The 18,134-nt window shown below is 41.4% G+C and overlaps 1 protein-coding gene across 1 annotated transcript; it reads right to left on the bottom strand.

The window, feature by feature from the left end:
* Nucleotides 1–598: 598 nt before the first annotated feature.
* Nucleotides 599–17,563, bottom strand: C27H8orf48 (chromosome 27 C8orf48 homolog). The gene is made up of 2 exons (XM_070364159.1): nt 15,922–17,563; nt 599–3,532 (listed from the first exon to the last, which is right to left on the bottom strand). Exons 1-2 carry the CDS (start codon nt 16,707–16,709, stop codon nt 3,529–3,531), a joined length of 792 nt encoding a protein of 263 aa, XP_070220260.1. The 5' UTR covers nt 16,710–17,563; the 3' UTR covers nt 599–3,528.
* Between the last annotated feature and the right edge of the window lie 571 nt (nt 17,564–18,134).

Here is an 18,134-nt window from a genome sequence, read left to right as displayed (position 1 = left end):
AAGACAACAACATAAGAAGTAAAGAAATTGGCTTTAAGAGAAAAAGAATGATATCTGCACAATTAAAACAAGGGCTGCAGATACCAAAGAGAAAAGTGAAGAACTGATGTAAAAATGATAAATTTGTGAAATATCTCAGAATGCAGGCAAATAATGGAAGTAATTTGGGAGAATCTGGCATAAATGTTAGGATAGATAGTGAAAGAATAAGTAAATAGCTTGTTGCTAAAAAATAAAAATAACTTCTATAGAATCAACAACTGTAGAAAACTGCTCTAAACTAAACACAGACCCAAGTAGGTCACATGGGTGGCCTTCCCTGGTGGTTCAGATGGTAAAGAATCTGCCTGGAATGCAGGAGACCCAGGCTTGATCCCTGGGCCAGAAAGATTACCCTGGAGAAGGAAATGACAAGCCACTCCAGTATTTCTTGCCTGGAAAATTCCATGGACAGAGGAGCCTGGCGGGCTACAGTCCAAGGGGTCACAAAGAGTCAGACACAAGTGAGCAATTAACACACACACACATACAACTAGGCCACGCAGAAAGCTCTTACACTGTCCCAGGCAAGGTCAATAAGGGGCCTGTAAGTAGAAGATCAGGAAGTTTTTTGTTTAAACAAGGAGGCCTTATATTTAGGCTTTATGTTTATTTTAGCATTTTCATTTTCATATGGTGAGAAGATCTTTACATGAACATTTTCTCTCAATTGCTTGGCCTGCGCTTTGCCACAATATGATGGTTTCACCCTGGTGTACAGCAGGGTACCTGTTATAAGCTCAACCACAAGGATGAAGGTCTGCCCACACCAAAGCCTTCCCTCAGGGTGTGCACAACTGATTTCCTAATCAATTTTTACTATATCACTTCTGGATGTGACTAGTATCAATGTCTTCTTTCACAGAATGGTGTCCAGTCAGGCCAGTCCCAGTGAAAGTGAAAGTTGCTCAGTCCTATCCAACTCTTTGCTGCCCCATGGACCATACTGTTCATAGAATTCTCCAGGCCAGAATACTGGAGTGGGTAGGCTTTCTCTTCTCCAGGGGATCTTCTCAACCCAGGGATTGAACCCAGGTCTCCTGCATTGTAGGCAGATTCTTTATCAGCTGAGCCAGCAGGGAAGCCCAGTCCTAGTAACCTACTTTAAATTACCAATTCTGTATCTGTCAGGAGGCACTCTGTTAGATTGTAACAATAAATGACCTGGTAAGGAAAGAGATTTAAAACAATTCGGGTTTGTTTCTCAGTCAAAACTTGTGGCTGCTGCTGTCTCATGCTGGGCGGCGTCCAGCACCCAGGCTGCCAGGACAGCTACTCTGTAGAACTGGCAGGTTGGTGAACAGTGAATTGACCCTTAGGGCTTCCGTCAGAGTGACACGCATCACCTCCACTCAACATCTCACTGATCAGACCAGCTCAGGTGAAACACTTAGTTTTAGGGGAGCAAAGAATTCCACATGGACCCAGAAGAAGACCTGGCAATATCTGATGAATAGAACTCATGGCTGCCACATGTTCCCAGTTGAATTGAGGCAGTTAAATTCTCTGATATTCCTAAAGTAGGTGTGATGATAAAAAAAAAAAAAACCCCGAGGGATGGAGGCAATGGAAATAGAGATGCCAGACTCCCTCTCCAAAACACCTCCTCTTGGCCTGTTGCTAACAAGACTGATGATGGTGCTTATTAAAAATTCCTTGCAGCTGGGACACTAATTGGGTGAGGTGCAGTGGGAAATACTGCAGTACAGAGTCAGAAGAAATGTGAACAGCCGTGCTACCTTAGATCGTAATATCTTATTCCTACACTGAAGCTAAATCCCTTAAAAAGAAATAAAAAGGAAATAGCACTCAAACTTGGAATATTTGGAGGAAAAAAAGGGAGGAGGACATAAGGGTGGGACCCTGTTTAAAGAGCATGACTCAATAAGATTTCTGGGATTAATTACAAGGCAACAGATTCAAATAGAATAGTTGGAAAGCTAACATGACCAAACTTGTTTAACAGAGATTAATCATTGCTTAGTCACTAAAAAGTAGTAAGGCTCACAGATATGTACCAAAATGAACTTGTTGGCTCAGGGAGTAAGGTCTTCTGCTGAGCTCTGCTCTTAGTGCCCTACTTAGGGTTAGGACTACTCCAGTACTCTTGCCTGGAAAATCCCATGGACGGAGGAGCCTGGTAGGCTGCAATCCATGGGGTCGCGAAGAGTCGGACACAGCTTAGCAACTTCACTTTCACTTTTCACTTTCATGCGTTGGAGAAGGAAATGGCAACCCACTCCAGTGTTCTTGCCTGGAGAATCCCAGGGACGGGGAAGCCTGGTGGGAGGCCATCTATGGGGTCGCACAGAGTCGGACACGACTGAAGCGACTTAGCAGCAGCAGCAGCAGAGTTAGGACTCAGGATACTGAGGGAAACCCTCTCAGTGGGAAGAACCTTGGCAGCAAGATTGACTACCCAAGGTTCACTCCAAAGTTTCAAGAAGTGTCTGCTCAGTTATCAAAATACATTCCAGATGAATTAGAGAGTGAGATTTTTTTTTTTTAAGAGTTCATAAAAACTGAAAGAAATATATTGGTCCATGTTTAGTAAACTTGGGTTGGACGAGGAAAAAAAAAGCAATGCATTATCTTGTACACTAAAAAATCAATTGATTTGGCTACAAAAAGCAGAGATATCAAAAGATAAATGAAATTAAAGACAACTGGGGTGCATGGAATTTAAGCATTTTGTTATATATAACAAAGAGTCCATGTCTTTGGTGCATGAAAAAAGTTCAACAATAATTCACAAATATCCTAATAGAAAAAATAGGGGTCATGGGCAGAACAGTTGAATTTAAAACTTCTAAAGTCATTTCAAAAAGTCAATAAATATAAGATCTTTTGCCCCAATGTAGCTACTGTTTTTCATTCGACTTGCTTGATCCTCTTTCCCTGGTTTCTGACTGCTGGGTTGCCCAGGGACATCATCCTTCTTGGCATGTTTCTTTATAAGCAGGTGCTCCCTAGGTGACCTCACCCAATTCTAAGCCTCTAAAGCCCATATACCAATGAAGAAATATCTGATCTCTAGGGGCTTCCCAGGCGGCGCAGTGGTAAAGAATCCGCCTGCCAATGCAGGAGATGCAGAAGACGCAGGTTCGATTGCTGGGTCGGGAAGATCCCCTGGAGTAGGAAATGGTAAATCACTCCAGTATTCTTGCCTGGAAAATCCTGTGGACAGAGGAGCCTGGCAGGCTCCAGTCCTTGGCGTCACGAAAGAGTCAGACACGACTGAGCGACTGAGCAGGAGCACTCTACCCACCAACTCCAGGTATTTATTTCCAACTGCTGATTTTAAATTCCCACAATATGGAAAAGGTTCACTCACTACACTTCACAAGGTCAAAGGGAATCTTGGCTTTCTCTCCCTGCTTCATAAATCTAATCTTCCCTCAGTTGTCTTCACGTTAGTGTATTTCACCACCATCCATCTCACTTGTCCAAGTCAAAATTTATTTATCACCAATAATCCACTCTCTCCTTTTATCTGTGAGGAAAAAAAAAAAAAAAGAACATTTCATATAGAACTGGGTAGGAAAGAGACAAAGAATAAGCCATAAGATAAGAAACACGGAAGTAGCTGATCAACATGAAAAAAGATTCTCAAGGTCACTAAAATAAGATAAATGCAAATTTAAAATGCTTCTCAGTGAACCAATAGCTGAGCTTCTGAACAGCAGAAAATCAACTCAACAGAAGTCACAAACACCTGAATGTGATTGCACATGTCATCTACCTAACAGGGGAAGATCTGCTAAAATTTTCCCAGCAGAAATGGAAAGTCATTGCCCTTGACTATTGCAACAGCAAATGTTGTTCCTTTAGACCTTCCCAAATAGTCTTACAAAGATTTGATTTTGCTTTTTTGTTTTTCCATTAGCTTTTTCTGTAATTACATGAACTCCAAAAACCTCCATTTGTTGTAAATTTAAAGAAGCTTGTCTGGGCTAAGAATGGTTAAGTTTCGTAAACTAACAACAGCCTGTTGTTTAGACAGATGAAGGATAGTGTAATCAAGAATATGGATCATGTGGTTAAAATACAAAGAAAAACTTGGCAAGGACTGGCTTTGGTATTTGACTTCTCACTGTGCACTAGCAACTCATAATTGTTATCAGATTCTGTTTTATGTTGAGTGGATATGGTCCAGAACTGTGAAAAATATCTTCTCGTATAGGAATGTGAGGGCAATCTGACTCCATCTGTCACCTGGTCAACTGCCCTGGGGTGATCTAGCTTGTTAGCCAGGTGATCCTCTCCTTTCTCTGTTATCTTGAAACTGTATGCTTGGTCACGGAATAAAGGAATTTCCCTAAATGTGGAACAAAAGGGTAGCCATGACCTCTCCCAGCCCCCATACTTCTCCGAGTCTAATAAATATCACTTAACCATGAATTCCAAGTCTGTATCTTTAGTCTTTGTGAAAACAGCTGCTGAGATAGTAAAGTAGCCATAATTTCTGAATCATCTTATATTGAGCCAAAAGTTCAAGGTAAATGGTACCAAGATTTTTATTTGAACTTTCGTTTAATACTCTGTCATTTTTATGGAATACACTTTAATTTTATTGCATTATTATCCAGTAAAATTGGGGGTTTTAAATACACAATACACTTAGGCTGTATTTTTTCTGTAGTGGAGTGAATTTATATTTAATGGTCTTGTGTTGGATGAACAGGGTGATTGTAATTTTCTGCTGCCTCCAAAATTTTTATCTTTGCCTCTCTTTCTCTGGCTCTTAGCTGCTGTGGAGTAAATATATTCACTTAGTTGTCATACACCAAATTCAAAATAATGATTTCCTCCTCATTCTGCCAAACCTGTCTTTCCTGGACTCTCTCTTAGGTAATACAAACTATAGCTTAAGGAAAACATCATGCTTGATACCATTTTCCCTTTTTCAATCAATTTGTCACCAAGGCTGATTCATTTTATTATCTGCAATCTTTTTCTTTTTTTCAATTTTCCATCTGTTGGATCTGCCATTATTTCACACCCTCAAAACGCATCAGTTCGGTTAGGACAATGGACTCTTTGCAAAACGTGCTTGTAGTTGGAAGAACTAGAATTTGAACCAAAGACTTTTTAAACCTAGGCCTCAATACCTGCTGAAAAGTGAAGTAGGACATACAAAATAAAAGCCAAGGATTTGTGATTTTAGTCTATACCCAGTGGAAGTGATGTTACCCAAAGTGTTTTTAAGAGATTAATTTTGAGTTATTATTTAGGGTGTATTAGTATAAAAGCATACTGCCTTCAGTGAAAGAGAGAAAATTATTATAGTAATTGGAGCATGACATGACAAAGGCCTAGCAATAGTAATTCTGGAGGGGAGATTAAAGGGAAAAGATAAAGTACTGACAGAAACTTGAAAGACTGGTTAGCACACTGTTTCAGTTTTCTAAATATCAACATATAATAAAAGACTTCATTTTTACTTCCCAGATAAATACTGGTTAGAGACCCAGCATTCAAGTTGACAACACCACCCAATTTCAAATGTAAATTAATGTCATATCACCCACTGAAAACTGTATTTGCGATGTTTAAAGTTTTAGTTTTATGTTTGAAAAGCACACCAGTACTTTTTATTCTATAAAGCTCTTCAAAGAAAAAGGGAATCATACATGTCCCTTCCACATTTATCATTTTGCTCAGCAGAGTTTTGTTTGGAAAATGTCTGTGATATCCAAAAACAAAGTTCCAGCAGATGGAGGAGGTGAAAATAGACACATGTTCCAGCTGTTTTTAATCTTTTTTTTTTTTTGCTGCAGTTAAAATGAAAGTACACCCTTTAAAAGGCAGAATCGTCACTCTCTTCGAATATGAGTTTGTCTAAGTGGTCACTCACAAAATTGTGTGTCTTCTAATAGAAGTTGCACCTGTGTGTAAACATGCTTGTGGAGTATGTGTGCACACATCTCTGGATGTGCACGCATGGCTGTGTTTAAAGAATTTCCCCAAGTAGATCTTGTTCTATAGGTGAAGTGGTTGCCTATGTGTACTCCCAAGTCACTGCTAGATATTCATTATGTAAATCCAAAGTTTTAAAAAAAATCCTTATTCTATATTATTACTTTGAGGTACTGAAGTAGGTTGATCTTAGTTTTGGCAGATTTCTGGTACTTTTAGAGTGATCAGTACCAGATAAGAGCACTTCTTATACCATCCCACCTTAACAAATCTCATGTAATCACTATCCATAGGCACCTCAAGCTCATTATATCCCAGTTTGATGGAATTGTTCTGTATCTCGACTGCATCAGTGTCAACATCTTGCTGTGATGTTGGACTATAGCTTTGCAAGCTGTTACCCTAGAAAGAAACTGTGTGAATGGTATATGGGATTTTTTTTGTATTATTTCTTAGAACTTCATGTCAATCTACAGTGATCTCAAAAAGAGCAAGTTAACTGCTAAAAAAGACCTCAATTCAATTATCACGCTTTCTCCAAAGAAAACAAACTTTAATTTATAACATCTTCTGACAACACCAGCATACACCTGACGGGAACTAACCTGTCACCTTTTGCTCTTCCCTACTGCACCTGTCCCCTCCAGTTCAGTTCAGTTCAATTCAGTCACTCAGTCGTGTCCGACTCTTTTGAGACCCCATGGATTACAGCATGTCAGGCTTCCCTGTCCATCACAAACTCCTGGAGCTTGCTCAAACTCATGTCCATCGAGTGGGTGATGCCATCCAACCATCTCATCCTCTGTCTCCCCCTTCTCCTGCCTTCAATCTTTCTCAGCATCAGGGTCTTTTCTAATGAGTCAGCTCTTGGCATCAAGTGGCCAAAGTATTGGAGTTTCAGCTTCTGCATCAGTCCTTCCAATGAATATTCAAGACTGACTTCCTTTAGGATGGACTGGTTTGATCCCTCCAATTCAATGAGTCATCAAGTCCTGCTGATTTACTTTCTGTTTCTACAAAACATCTATTTCTTCCTCTTTTCCAGTGCTGATGCCATGTTTCAGAGCCTTGTTATCTCTTTCCTTGATGAACAAAACAGCCTTCAAATTGGTCTTCCTGCTTCAAGCTTTATCATCCCAAAACAGTTGCTCTAAACGCAGCTGTATATTATACTCTTAGGAAATTTTATGAAAATACTGCCAGATCTCCACTCAGCAACATTTAAATAAGAATATACAGAAGGAGGGCCCAGGCATGGGTATATTTTGAAAGCTTCTCAGATAATTCTAACGTGCAGCCATGGTTGAAAATTGTTACCTTGAGCATCTCTCTTTAATTAAGATTCTAGAATAGGTTCACTGAGATGAAATTCTGGGCGTTTCATTCTTCTGCTTTAGTGTTCTGTCTGTTATAGCTAGAGTATGTTTCTCTCCAAATGCACATGTTGAAGTTCTAACTCATATTCTCTCAGAAAGTGACTTTATTTGGAGAATCTTTAAAGAGGTGATCAGGTGAGGTCATTGGAGTGAGCCCAAATACTAACGACCGGTGTCCTTCGTAGAAGGAGATTTTGGACACAGATATACATACATGGTGAACGTAGTGTGAGCATGAAGGCAAAGACTGGGGTGATGTGTCTACAGGCTAAAGAGCATCAAAAATGGTCAGCAAACCACCAGAAACTAAGCGAGGGCATAGCACAGATTCTTGCTCACAGCCTTACTTCCTTTTCCCCTAAAGAATCAACATATGGCTAAATATGTAATTACTTTATTGGTGTGGCCAATACTGTGAAATGAAAATATTAAATATCACATTTATGATGTTGTCTTGAAGAGTGGTTGCAGAATTTTTTTTCCCTCAACACTTACTTCATTGTGAGAGAAAATCTCTCTGGGGTGTGCATTGCCACATCCTGACTTTTGGAAAATCTGTTGACCTAGAGCTCTGTGTGATTACTCCCATGGGTTATAGAAATAGTCTCTTGTATGATAGATGAAGTTATTCTCCAGAGAGAGTGGATAGGGTGTTATTTTCCGAAACTTTCTCTCCCAGGGACCCTGCGAGACTAGAATTTTTTTTCCATCTGCTCTACCTCCTTCATACACAGACATACACACAAGTTTTTATTTTATTTTTTAATGCATTAAAAATGTTTTCTAGGTGACTTTGATGTGGATACTTTAAGTTGCATGAAATACAATAAAACTCTTTTTAGGTAGGAAGATAAAACTGAAAAAAAAAAAAAGAGAGAGAGAGAGAGAAGATGAGGAAGAATAAAGTGAGAGTGTTAATAACTCAGTCATGTCCAACTCTTTGCAACCCCATGGACTGTAACCTGCCAGGCTCCTCTGTCCTTGGAATTCTCCAGGCAAGGATACTGGAGTGGGTTGCCATTCCCTTCTCCAAGGGATCTTCCTAACCCAGGCAGACTCTTTACCATCTGAGCCACATGGGAGAGGAGGGGAGCTCAGAAATGGGGGTGGTTGGGGTGGGAGGGTATTCCTGCATTTAGTACAAAGCCCTACAACCCTGGTGAAATTTCTGAAAGTATTTGGTAACCTGAGGACCCTGGCATCTCTGTCAAGAAGCAGCAGTTGACCTTCTCTGCACTCACAATGTTAAACAAGCCCAGTATCTTTTAGGCCTTTGGGGGATCTGGAGGCAACATATTCTTCATTTACAAGTTTTATTAAGCTTTTTTACGCTGTTATTCACAATTTGTCCCATCTTGAATTGGCGCTCCCCTCCAACAAAGGACTCTGGAATTTCTGAGAGGCAGTCCAGCAGGCTCTCCCCTTAGTTCCCATTCCCTGCCCCCAGAGAACCATTCACTGCAGAAGCTGGAGCAAAGGCCTCTCATAGCTCCTGAAACCTCTGCACCACCCGTGATGACTGTAAGTTGCTTGTGGATTTCTGGTTTGAGAAACTGCCCTCCTGAGCCTCATACTATATACCACTAGAGTGGCTACTGGAGACTGCCTATTGGTCCCCTAGAAATACATATCCACTCTCGCAGTCCCCGAGCCTCTGCAGCTCCATTACTTTCTGTGGGGCAGCCTTCTATGAACTCAGCCTAGCCATTGAGACCTCCTTGCTAAGCAGAAGTGTTAGCTGCAGCCTGGACCTAAGTTGGGGTCCTCTGGAGTACCCCACCTGTAGGAAAAAGGGTGGCCTCCTCTGACCTCAGACCCTTGCCAGTTGAGAGTTAACTTCTCTCTGTGCCCTTGGCATTTGACTCCTTGGAGTCAAATGAGTGAAAGGAGTAGGAGTTTGTACACTTTATGGACAAAACTGCATGTTATAGAGCTTTCCGGAGAGCTGCTACTTTGAATTCCCTAATCCAGACATCCTTGACAAAGGATGGGCTTCAAGGATCAGCAAAATTAGCTGGATTTCATGTAGTCAACAGCTTTATTCTGCCCAACAACTGCCTGCATCTGTGTTTGCTTACAGACTCTCAGGCCATTGCAGTGTTCTAGCCACCTAGTTCCACCAGTGTTAACCACAGCAATTATTTATCCAAGTTTTCCCTCCTTGGGGAAAATAACTATGGGAGTCTCCTGCCTCACAGATACCCAAAATATAAATCAAGGTGACATATTAAAGCCACAATACAGGCCTCACTTTATCCATGTTGAGATGCCAGATGTTAAGGGTGACCATTTCAGTTCTAAAAATACACAATGTTGAGCTCTTGAACAAGGTATTCAATGGAACTTTCCCCACCCCTGTCTGTCTCAGGCTACAAGCCTCATAGAGTTCTCTTACTCAAGCATACTCAAGAAAGATAAATTTTAATTAAATGAAATATGACATTTTTTATCAACAGTCAAACATTAAGGATGACCGGTAATAAAGAGTCTGATTCCATTTTTGATGTTTGACAGTCAAAAACGTGCACGCCCACCTTTCATTCCCACTCCACCTTCGCACTAGCTGATAAAATCCCAGGGGCTCCCTTTGGTACTGGCAGGAAGTTCAGACCATGTAAGCCCAGTCCACAGGTGTGAATCCTCACCTGAGCCCCACTCCCTGATCACAGTAAAATCCAAATCAGTATCTTTCCTCTCTCTCCAGTCATTTTTAGATCAGCTTGGGAGTTTGCCCTGTGTCCCTCAGAAGCAACTTTCAATATGTGAGCGATAGACCTTTTCAGACCTTCTCAGACTTCACGTGGGGTCATCAGTCTTGACATTCAAAGCAAATTTAGGATGGAATGACCATAACATACTTTCTCCTAAACCCCAATTAATACCTCAACAGTGGGCTCATCAAAACTAGGCTCTGGGATTATTGGAGCCACTCTGATAGAATTTTGTAATATCCATTGTAATTTGAGTTTACAGAAAATTGGAGAATTTGAAATTCTCTATTGCAGAGGGCATTGTCAACTGAGAATTCAGTTGTCTTTTCCTTTTCTGTCTCAGATTAACTATTTGTGTATGTACTTTTCATCTGTCAATTCCAAAAAAAAATTGAAGGAGAACCCACACCCATGTAGAACCACAATTCTTATTTTCTTTGCAGCCTATTTAACTATGTTGCTGCAGAAACAACTATGTTACTATATTAGGCTTCATCATGAAATAAACTAACATGTTTAAAACTGGAGGTATTCTGAGCTGGGTGTCCCAAACATTCCTAAACAGTTCTGAGACTGGAATTTGAATGACTCAGAGGTTCAGGACTGAACTTTCTTTTCTCTCAATCTGGCACATCACTTACTTCTGTTCTAAGGATTTTGTTTTTCTAATACTCGTTAAATGCATAGATTTGTTTCTCAGTGCAGAATTTGTTTTCATTAAAAATCTAGATAAAAAACATAAACTACATGGATGCATATTTATAGATTGTCTATATTACAGTTACATATGCTGCATTTATTTAATCCTGTACCAAGTTGCCAGATACATTTTTAGTGCATTGGGGAAATATGTGGTTTCTTAGCATCTGATCTGATAGATTTTCCTTTCCAGACTTACTGGAATCTCTTGGGTGCCGCTATAAAGGGTTTGGAGAAAGGATATTCATTCCTTTTGAATTTGTTCAGAAGAATTAAAAACTATTTTTCGAGTTTGAGCATCAAGAATTTCTACCTCATTTCAAAACTGCAAAAAGTCATGAATTATCTTTGAAGTTAACAAGTCACATAAATGTTTTTCTATCTGAAAACATGAATTCCAGAGAGATATTTTTATATTCTTCTAAATGAATACTGTATTAATTGGCTGCATATGGAAAGATATCAAAAAGTGTTCCACTAATTTGCCACTGAGAGAAAGTATGAATGTACATGATAAAAAGGAATCCAAGCCATGGAGAGAAAGAGAACAATTATAGAAAATAGCCACACAAAGGCAAAACACTAGCAGATTATTTTCTTGTTCTGATGCAAAAGACATATTAAATCTCATTATTTGGATGCACTTATTTTTCCATCATTGAAACTTTTCTTGAGCACCATCCTGTGTCAGGCATTGTGCTAAGTCCCATGGAAAGTGTATAAGATGGAACCTCCACCCTCCAGTTGTTCAAATCAAGGAAGAAAGAAAAGATTATGAAGACACAAGTGTTATAAATTTATATTAGTGCTTTAGCATACAGACTACAACATCTAATTCTGATTAGTCAGTGTTTCAAGGTTATGGGCTGAGTGCAAAGAAGGTGAGGCATGACAATGGGTTAAGGAGTACATCAAACTACATGATCATCTCAACTGATGAAATACCCCTTTATGATACAAAAACATTCAACAAACTAAGAATAGAAAGGAACTTACTCCAAATGAAAAAGGCCATTTATGAAAAACCCACAAACATACTCAATGGTTAAAAACTGAAAGCTCTTCCCCTAAGATCGGAAATAAGACAAGAGTATTCACTTCACTACTTCTATTCATTACAGTACTGGAAATTAGAGCCAGGGCAATTAGGCAAGAAAAAAAAAGTGTCCAAATCAAAAGAAAGAAGTAAAATTATCTCTGTTTACAAATGACAAAATCTTCTAGCTCTAAAATCCTAAAGAATCCATTTTCTTAAAAACTGTCAGTGCAAATCAATAAATTCAGCAGTTTCAAGATATGAAATCAACAGGCAAAAATCTGTTGTATTTCTACACACTAGCAATGAACATCCAAAAAGAAAATGAATTGAAAAAAAAATCCATTTACTATAGCAAACAATGGAGTAAAATACTTAGGAATAAAGGAAGCACACAACTTGTATGCACGAAACATGAAACACTTGTTTCAAAATTAAAGACCTAAACAAAATTTAAAATCTCTTGTGCATGGATTGGAAGGCCTAATTGACTGAAGGGATGAATTACGACCCTTAATGGGAAAATAATTCAGAATTTTTTATACTAATATGGCAAAGATAAAGCATGACATAGTGTGGATTTCAAATAAAAAGTTACTATGATTTCTTTTCCCGTTTTATCTAGGAATGACTAATAGAAATACAATAAATTTTATAGAAAAAAAGGAGCATGTTTATACATAAATGAAGGTCAAGGCAAAGACTGCTGCTGCTGCTGCTAAGTCACTTCAGTCGTATCCGACTCTGTGCGACCCCACGGACGGCAGCCCACCAGGCTCCCCCGTCCCTGGGATTCTCCAGGCAAGAACACTGGAGTGGGTTGCCATTTCCTTCTCCAATGCATGAGAGTGAAAAGTGAAAGTGAAGTTGCTCAGTGGTGTCTGACTCCTAGCGACCCCATGGCCTGCAGCCCACCAGGCCCCTCCGTCCATGGGATTTTCCAGGCAAGAGTACTGGAGTGGGGTGCCATTGCCTTCTCCAAGGCAAAGACTAGTACTAAAGAGTTGAAATATGATACAAAAGCTATTTTTTGCTGATTTTTACAAGTTTTTGATTATTATAGGTTTTTGATTATTATAGGTTAGGTGTAAAGACATGTACAAAAATTATCTCCTCCGCTCTCCTTCCACAGCTAAACTTCATGGAGTCTACATACCACTTCCTTTGAAAATAAGATTAGTAACAATTTGTAAGTCATCTAGAAAACTGGTGACATTTACTCAGAATGTAAGAAATTACTCAGAATTTCAGAAATAAGCAGCATTCATAACATAATTGGACTGTTGTTAATCATGATTTGGACAACAAAATGCAAGGGGGCACTAGATCAGCCCTTTATGCTTTCTGATATTTTTAACTGTACTAAAAATAAAGGAGCTTTTCAAGTTAAAAAAAAAAAAGTCTATACCCATATTCCTCATGTCCTTAGCTTACATTTATTCCTCAATCTGCTTTGTCAGTCTGCCCAGATTCTAAGAGTGAAGTGACTGCTGTTAAGGCCAAGAGGCCAATATGTGACTAAACCATCTCCTGTGAACTCTGTTGGGTTGGCATGTTTTGACAGCCCATCCTTGAAATCTTCTCTTTCTCTGCTCTCTGATACTACACTTTCCTGTTTTCCTTTATTCTTCTAGGATGACTCCTCCTCAGTCTCCTTTGCTGGCTTATTCTCCTCTGTTGTTGCTGTTGTTCAGTTGCTAAGTTGTGTCCAACTCTTTTGGAACCCCACGGACTATTCCCTGCCAGGTTCCTGCGTCCATGGGATTTCCCAGGCAAGAACACTGGAGTGGACTGGCATTTCCTTCTCCAGGGGATCTTCTCGACCTAAGAATCAAACCTGCATCTCCTGCATTGACAAATGGGTTCTTTACCACTGAGCCATCAGGGAAACCTTATTCTCCTCTGCTGCTGCAGCTGCTGCTAAGTTGCTTCAGTCATGTCCAACTCTGTGCGACCCCAAGACAGCAGCCCACCAGGCCCCGCCGTCCCTGGGATTCTCCAGGCAAGAACACTGGAGTGGGTTGCCATTTCCTCCTCCAATGCATGAAAGTGAAAAGTGAAAGTGAAGTCGCTCAGTCGTGTCCGAGTCTTAGCGACCCCATGGACTACAGCCTACCAGGCTCCTCCATCCATGGGATTTTCCAGACAAGAGTACTGGAGTGGGGTGCCATTGCCTTCTCCTATTCTCCTCTACCCAGCCACTAATTGGTGAATTTCTCAAGAACTGGTCATAGCCTTTCTTCTCTTCTCATTCTATTTTCTTCAAGAAGAGCTCACCACATCTATAACTTCAATTTCTAACTACAGTATCTTCCAGTGATCCCCTCCCCCTCAACCCTTTACTTCAAATCTCTAGGTTAGACCTTGTCTTCAAATCACAAGCACACATAACCAAATGTTTGTCAACCTCTCAACGTGAATGTCCCAAATATTTCTCAAACTAATCATGTCCACATAATTGCCTTCTTAATCAAATACCATCCTCTTTCATTGTTCCTATCTCAATGAAATTATCATATCATACAAATGTACAAGTCAGAAACTTAGTCAATTCTTAACATTTACCTTTTATTAAACCCCTATATTCATTTCTTCACCAAAGAATGCCTTCTAAATCCTTGTTAGATTTCTGTTTTTCTTTCTACCTGTACAGTCAAAATCCTAATCCAAAATGCCAGTATCTCTCTCTTAGATTGTTATAAAAACTTTGTAACTCTTTCAACTAAAATGTTGCCTTCTATAATATGAAAAATCACTGGGTGGAAAGTTTTAGTCCTTAAATCTGTGAGAGAAGAATAGTAAACTCTTGTTTCCAAAGTGACTGTAGAAATGTTATAGAATGCAGGTCCATGTGCCCACACACAGTTAGGCCAAAGGATATTAAAACATTAAGAGTTTGGAGCATAGAATGGTTTACTGTGAGGCCATGCTTTAAGAACCCCATAATGCCCCAAAAGCTTTCAACAAATCCCCTTAATAGGAAAGGTGAGGGAGGGTGTGTTAGTTGTTACAAATTTGTTAGTGGCAGATCCTTTGTTCCTGAGGTCTGGTCCATGGCCCAAGGTGTTCCTCATAAACCTTCACCAAAATAAATGTTATTCTCAGTTCAGACAAGAAAAGGCAAGATCCCAAAGCTCAACTTTCACCCTCTAAGGTCCAAGCTTGGCTAATAGGAGGGTGATCCTTGCACAGGCCAATAATTGCCTGAAGCGCTTGTCATGCACCCAGTTCGGGTCCTCCCGCCAGGGCCCAGGCCTAGCTGAGGAGGCAGACCTTAGCTGACAGGCACCCTCATGGCTAAGTCCCCAGTCCCTGCCCAGATGGGAACCCAGAACCCAACTGACTCTCAGTCTTATTTAAATCAGAGAGAATCATTTGTTTAGGATCGATAGGAGTATGTGCTGTAGCAAATACCAATCATGTGAATTCCTAGCTCAAACAATTGCCCTTCTTTGAAAAGAGACCCAACCACAGTGGTGGACCTGAAGTAGATGCTCCATGTCTGTGCAAATTATTCCTGACCTCTGGCCACTTCCTCAGGATAGACAATCGATCTAAGCTGGACCAGTTTCTGAAACTTGAACAGAGAGACTGAAGCTGGTTGAAGCTATTACCTGAGTGGCAGATTCCCCATTTACTCCAGTTGCTGAGGCCTCCTTGAACTGCCAGGCATGGAGACCACAGGTCCTGGAGGTGAGGATGGGAGAGGTTCGCTGCTCCTTTAAGGCCTGGGCCTGGCCAGTTAGGAGGCCATGCCAGGTTTCTGGGGCTCTTCAGGACAGCCCTCAGCCTGTCCCCAGGCATGGCCCCATGACTGCTTCGCACCCCACGTTCTGCCACGATGGCCACTGGGGGGTGACCACAGGCAGAGTGGGACCTTATAACTGCTGTCCTCAAGGTCTCCCAATAACCGTGGCCACGCTAAGAATTGGGTGCTATAGGCTGCGTGCCCACTCCACCCCTATTACAGAGATGATAATTATTCAAATACACAACAGAAACATTAACCCACAGGACACATTATCATTAATAAACACCACCCCCTGTTTGGTTAAGAATAAGAGGTTTGCGAATAAGCGGACAAAAAGGTGAATGACAAGCACTACTTCCATTCTGCTACATTTTCTGCTTTATATCTGACCTTTCAAAAACCAGAGTCTCCAATTTTACTTTTCTCTCATTCAGTCTTTCCCAGATTCTTCTGGGGTCATCTGAAAGCCTGGGAAGGCTCTGGTGTGCTTCTCTGACAAGGGTAAGGAAGTCTTGCGTATGAAGATGTTCATCTATTTTCTCTTGGAGTAGAAGTGACTCCAGTAAAGTCTTCTTCTGTTTCAGGAAGGCAGATTGGGCCAGTTCTGCCCTTTTTCTGATACAGTCGGGACACCGAGAAGAAATGTGTTGCTTAGCTGTTCCCACCTGTTTGGGTGTTGTCCTTATGTTTTTAAAATAGATTCTATTCAAAAGCTCGTCAGGGACAGTACACTTTAAGGCATCTACCTCTGGAGCTTCTGCCTCGGGTCCAAGCTGCAGCTTTTTATGTCTGCTGCTCTTTTTCCCCTTGGAGTTTGCTCTATGGTGGATCAGGTTTACCTTAACGGTGCAGAAAGACTGCAGGGCATTCAGTTCTTCAGGGGATGCCTGAGTGATTTCTGTTTGATGGTTAGTGTCCGGTCGGTACTGTTCAGAGTTCGTTTCCTTGCCCTTGAGGTTGTGGATCCATTTTCTGCTCAATTTCTTTACATTAGCTTTGAAGTCCGAAAGCTCAGATTGGTTGTCTCCATATTCCGAGCGGGAAGGCAGCGATCCACTCTCAGACTTGCTCCTAGAGGCATAAGACCAGGGCTGCAGTCCTCCAGAGGAACTGAATGAACCGGAACTCTTTACCTCATCAGTCAAGGACTCCAAGGTCTCCTTAGAAAGGTCTGCCATAGACCCGGTGTCCGCTGGGGCCAATTCTCCCTGTTTCTCTGAATCCTCCAGCTTCTAGGCGGATGGCCATCACACTGCATCAGGCTCTGAGCCTCATCTGCTTTGCCGTGGTCAAGATTGCCTCAGGAACTGGTCAGTCCCGAGCCCCTCGGGGATGAGTTTTAGGTGCCGGCAGTTCCTCAAGGGAAGCCCTTCCGGGCGACTCCGTCCCGCTGCCTTGGCAACCAGAGGCGGTCATGCGCAGAGGGTCGCTGGGGCGCCGCGCTCCTTCCCTTCCCCCACGGTCCTCGGAGCCGACTCCGCCCGCACAGTTCGTGTAGTTTTTCGGAGCCTCCCTCTCTTCTGGCTCTCCAGAGTCTCCGCCTCCTCGGTGCTGTTTTAGTGCAAAATCCAATAACGATCGAGAAAAGGTTGCAAACTCTCCTTCCCCAGGGGTCAAAAAAGTAAACACGCCTCTTTCCCAACAGGAATAGATGGCCTCTGACTAATCCGATAATGCACACGCGGGCTAAATGCATCCAAAAAAAAAAAAAGAAAAGCCCCAAACAAACAAAAACATACCTCCTCCTGCTGGCCAGAAAAACACAAGCAAAAACGTATCTGCCTATCAGATAGCTAAGAGCTCATCTAATCGCAGAGCACATCTTTGAAAATCTAAATACTGAAACCACCCTGTGAGATTCCTGCGTGGCAGGGCATCGACTCTACCGCTTGCTCCGGCCTCGTCTTGCACAGCTTTTTGTGCTCCGGCATTTTTGGACGACTTTGCAGTTTTCCCAGATCTCAGTTTCTCAGGCCTTTGTTCCGGCAGTGCTCCTCTGAATGGCACTTCAACTGCTGCTCTTCCCTCTTCGTTAAATACTGCTCCTCTTTCAAGTCCACCCCCCCGCCCCACACACACACCTTTTTTTTTTTTTCTGGAAGAGCTTCATATCCACCACTGACCCCAACAGTTTACTGCACAGCCTTTCTTTCCGGGTTTGCAACTCTGTATTTTATACACATTTGATAATACCTCCCACACCGCCGCCTCCAGATTAAAAACCCCATGAAAGCAGAAATCCTGTGTCTTGTGCTGCAGTCTCCACGGGTACCTGATACATAGAAAGTGCTCAATAAATCGTTACTGAGTAAATGTGTTGAATGACTATGCAAACAGAAATAAATGTTACCTCACACAGGTACGCACCTCAATCTTGATGCATAAGTACTACAAGGTCGAGGAACTACAGTCTTTTTCAAATGAGATAATTCCAAATGAGATAATTTCCCTCTCCCAGTTCTCTCCGGGGCGGGGTGGAGGGAGGGCGGAGGAGTAGGGGGATGGGGGCGGTTATTCAAGTCTGGCCAGATATATTTAAGGTTATTACAAAAGTGCTCACTTTGGCAGTGAGGCAAAACTCTGCAATGTTCGACAAGCATCTC

This window comes from Bos mutus, chromosome 27, assembly GCF_027580195.1.
Source record: "Bos mutus isolate GX-2022 chromosome 27, NWIPB_WYAK_1.1, whole genome shotgun sequence".
NCBI classification, from domain to species: Eukaryota; Metazoa; Chordata; class Mammalia; order Artiodactyla; family Bovidae; genus Bos; species Bos mutus.
This window is presented reverse-complemented; position numbering and strand designations above follow the sequence as displayed.

Excerpts from the sequence above, each read along its gene's own strand:
- C27H8orf48 (XM_070364159.1), bottom strand. The coding sequence starts at position 16,709 with ATGGCAGACCTTTCTAAGGAGACCTTGGAGTCCTTGACTGATGAGGTA.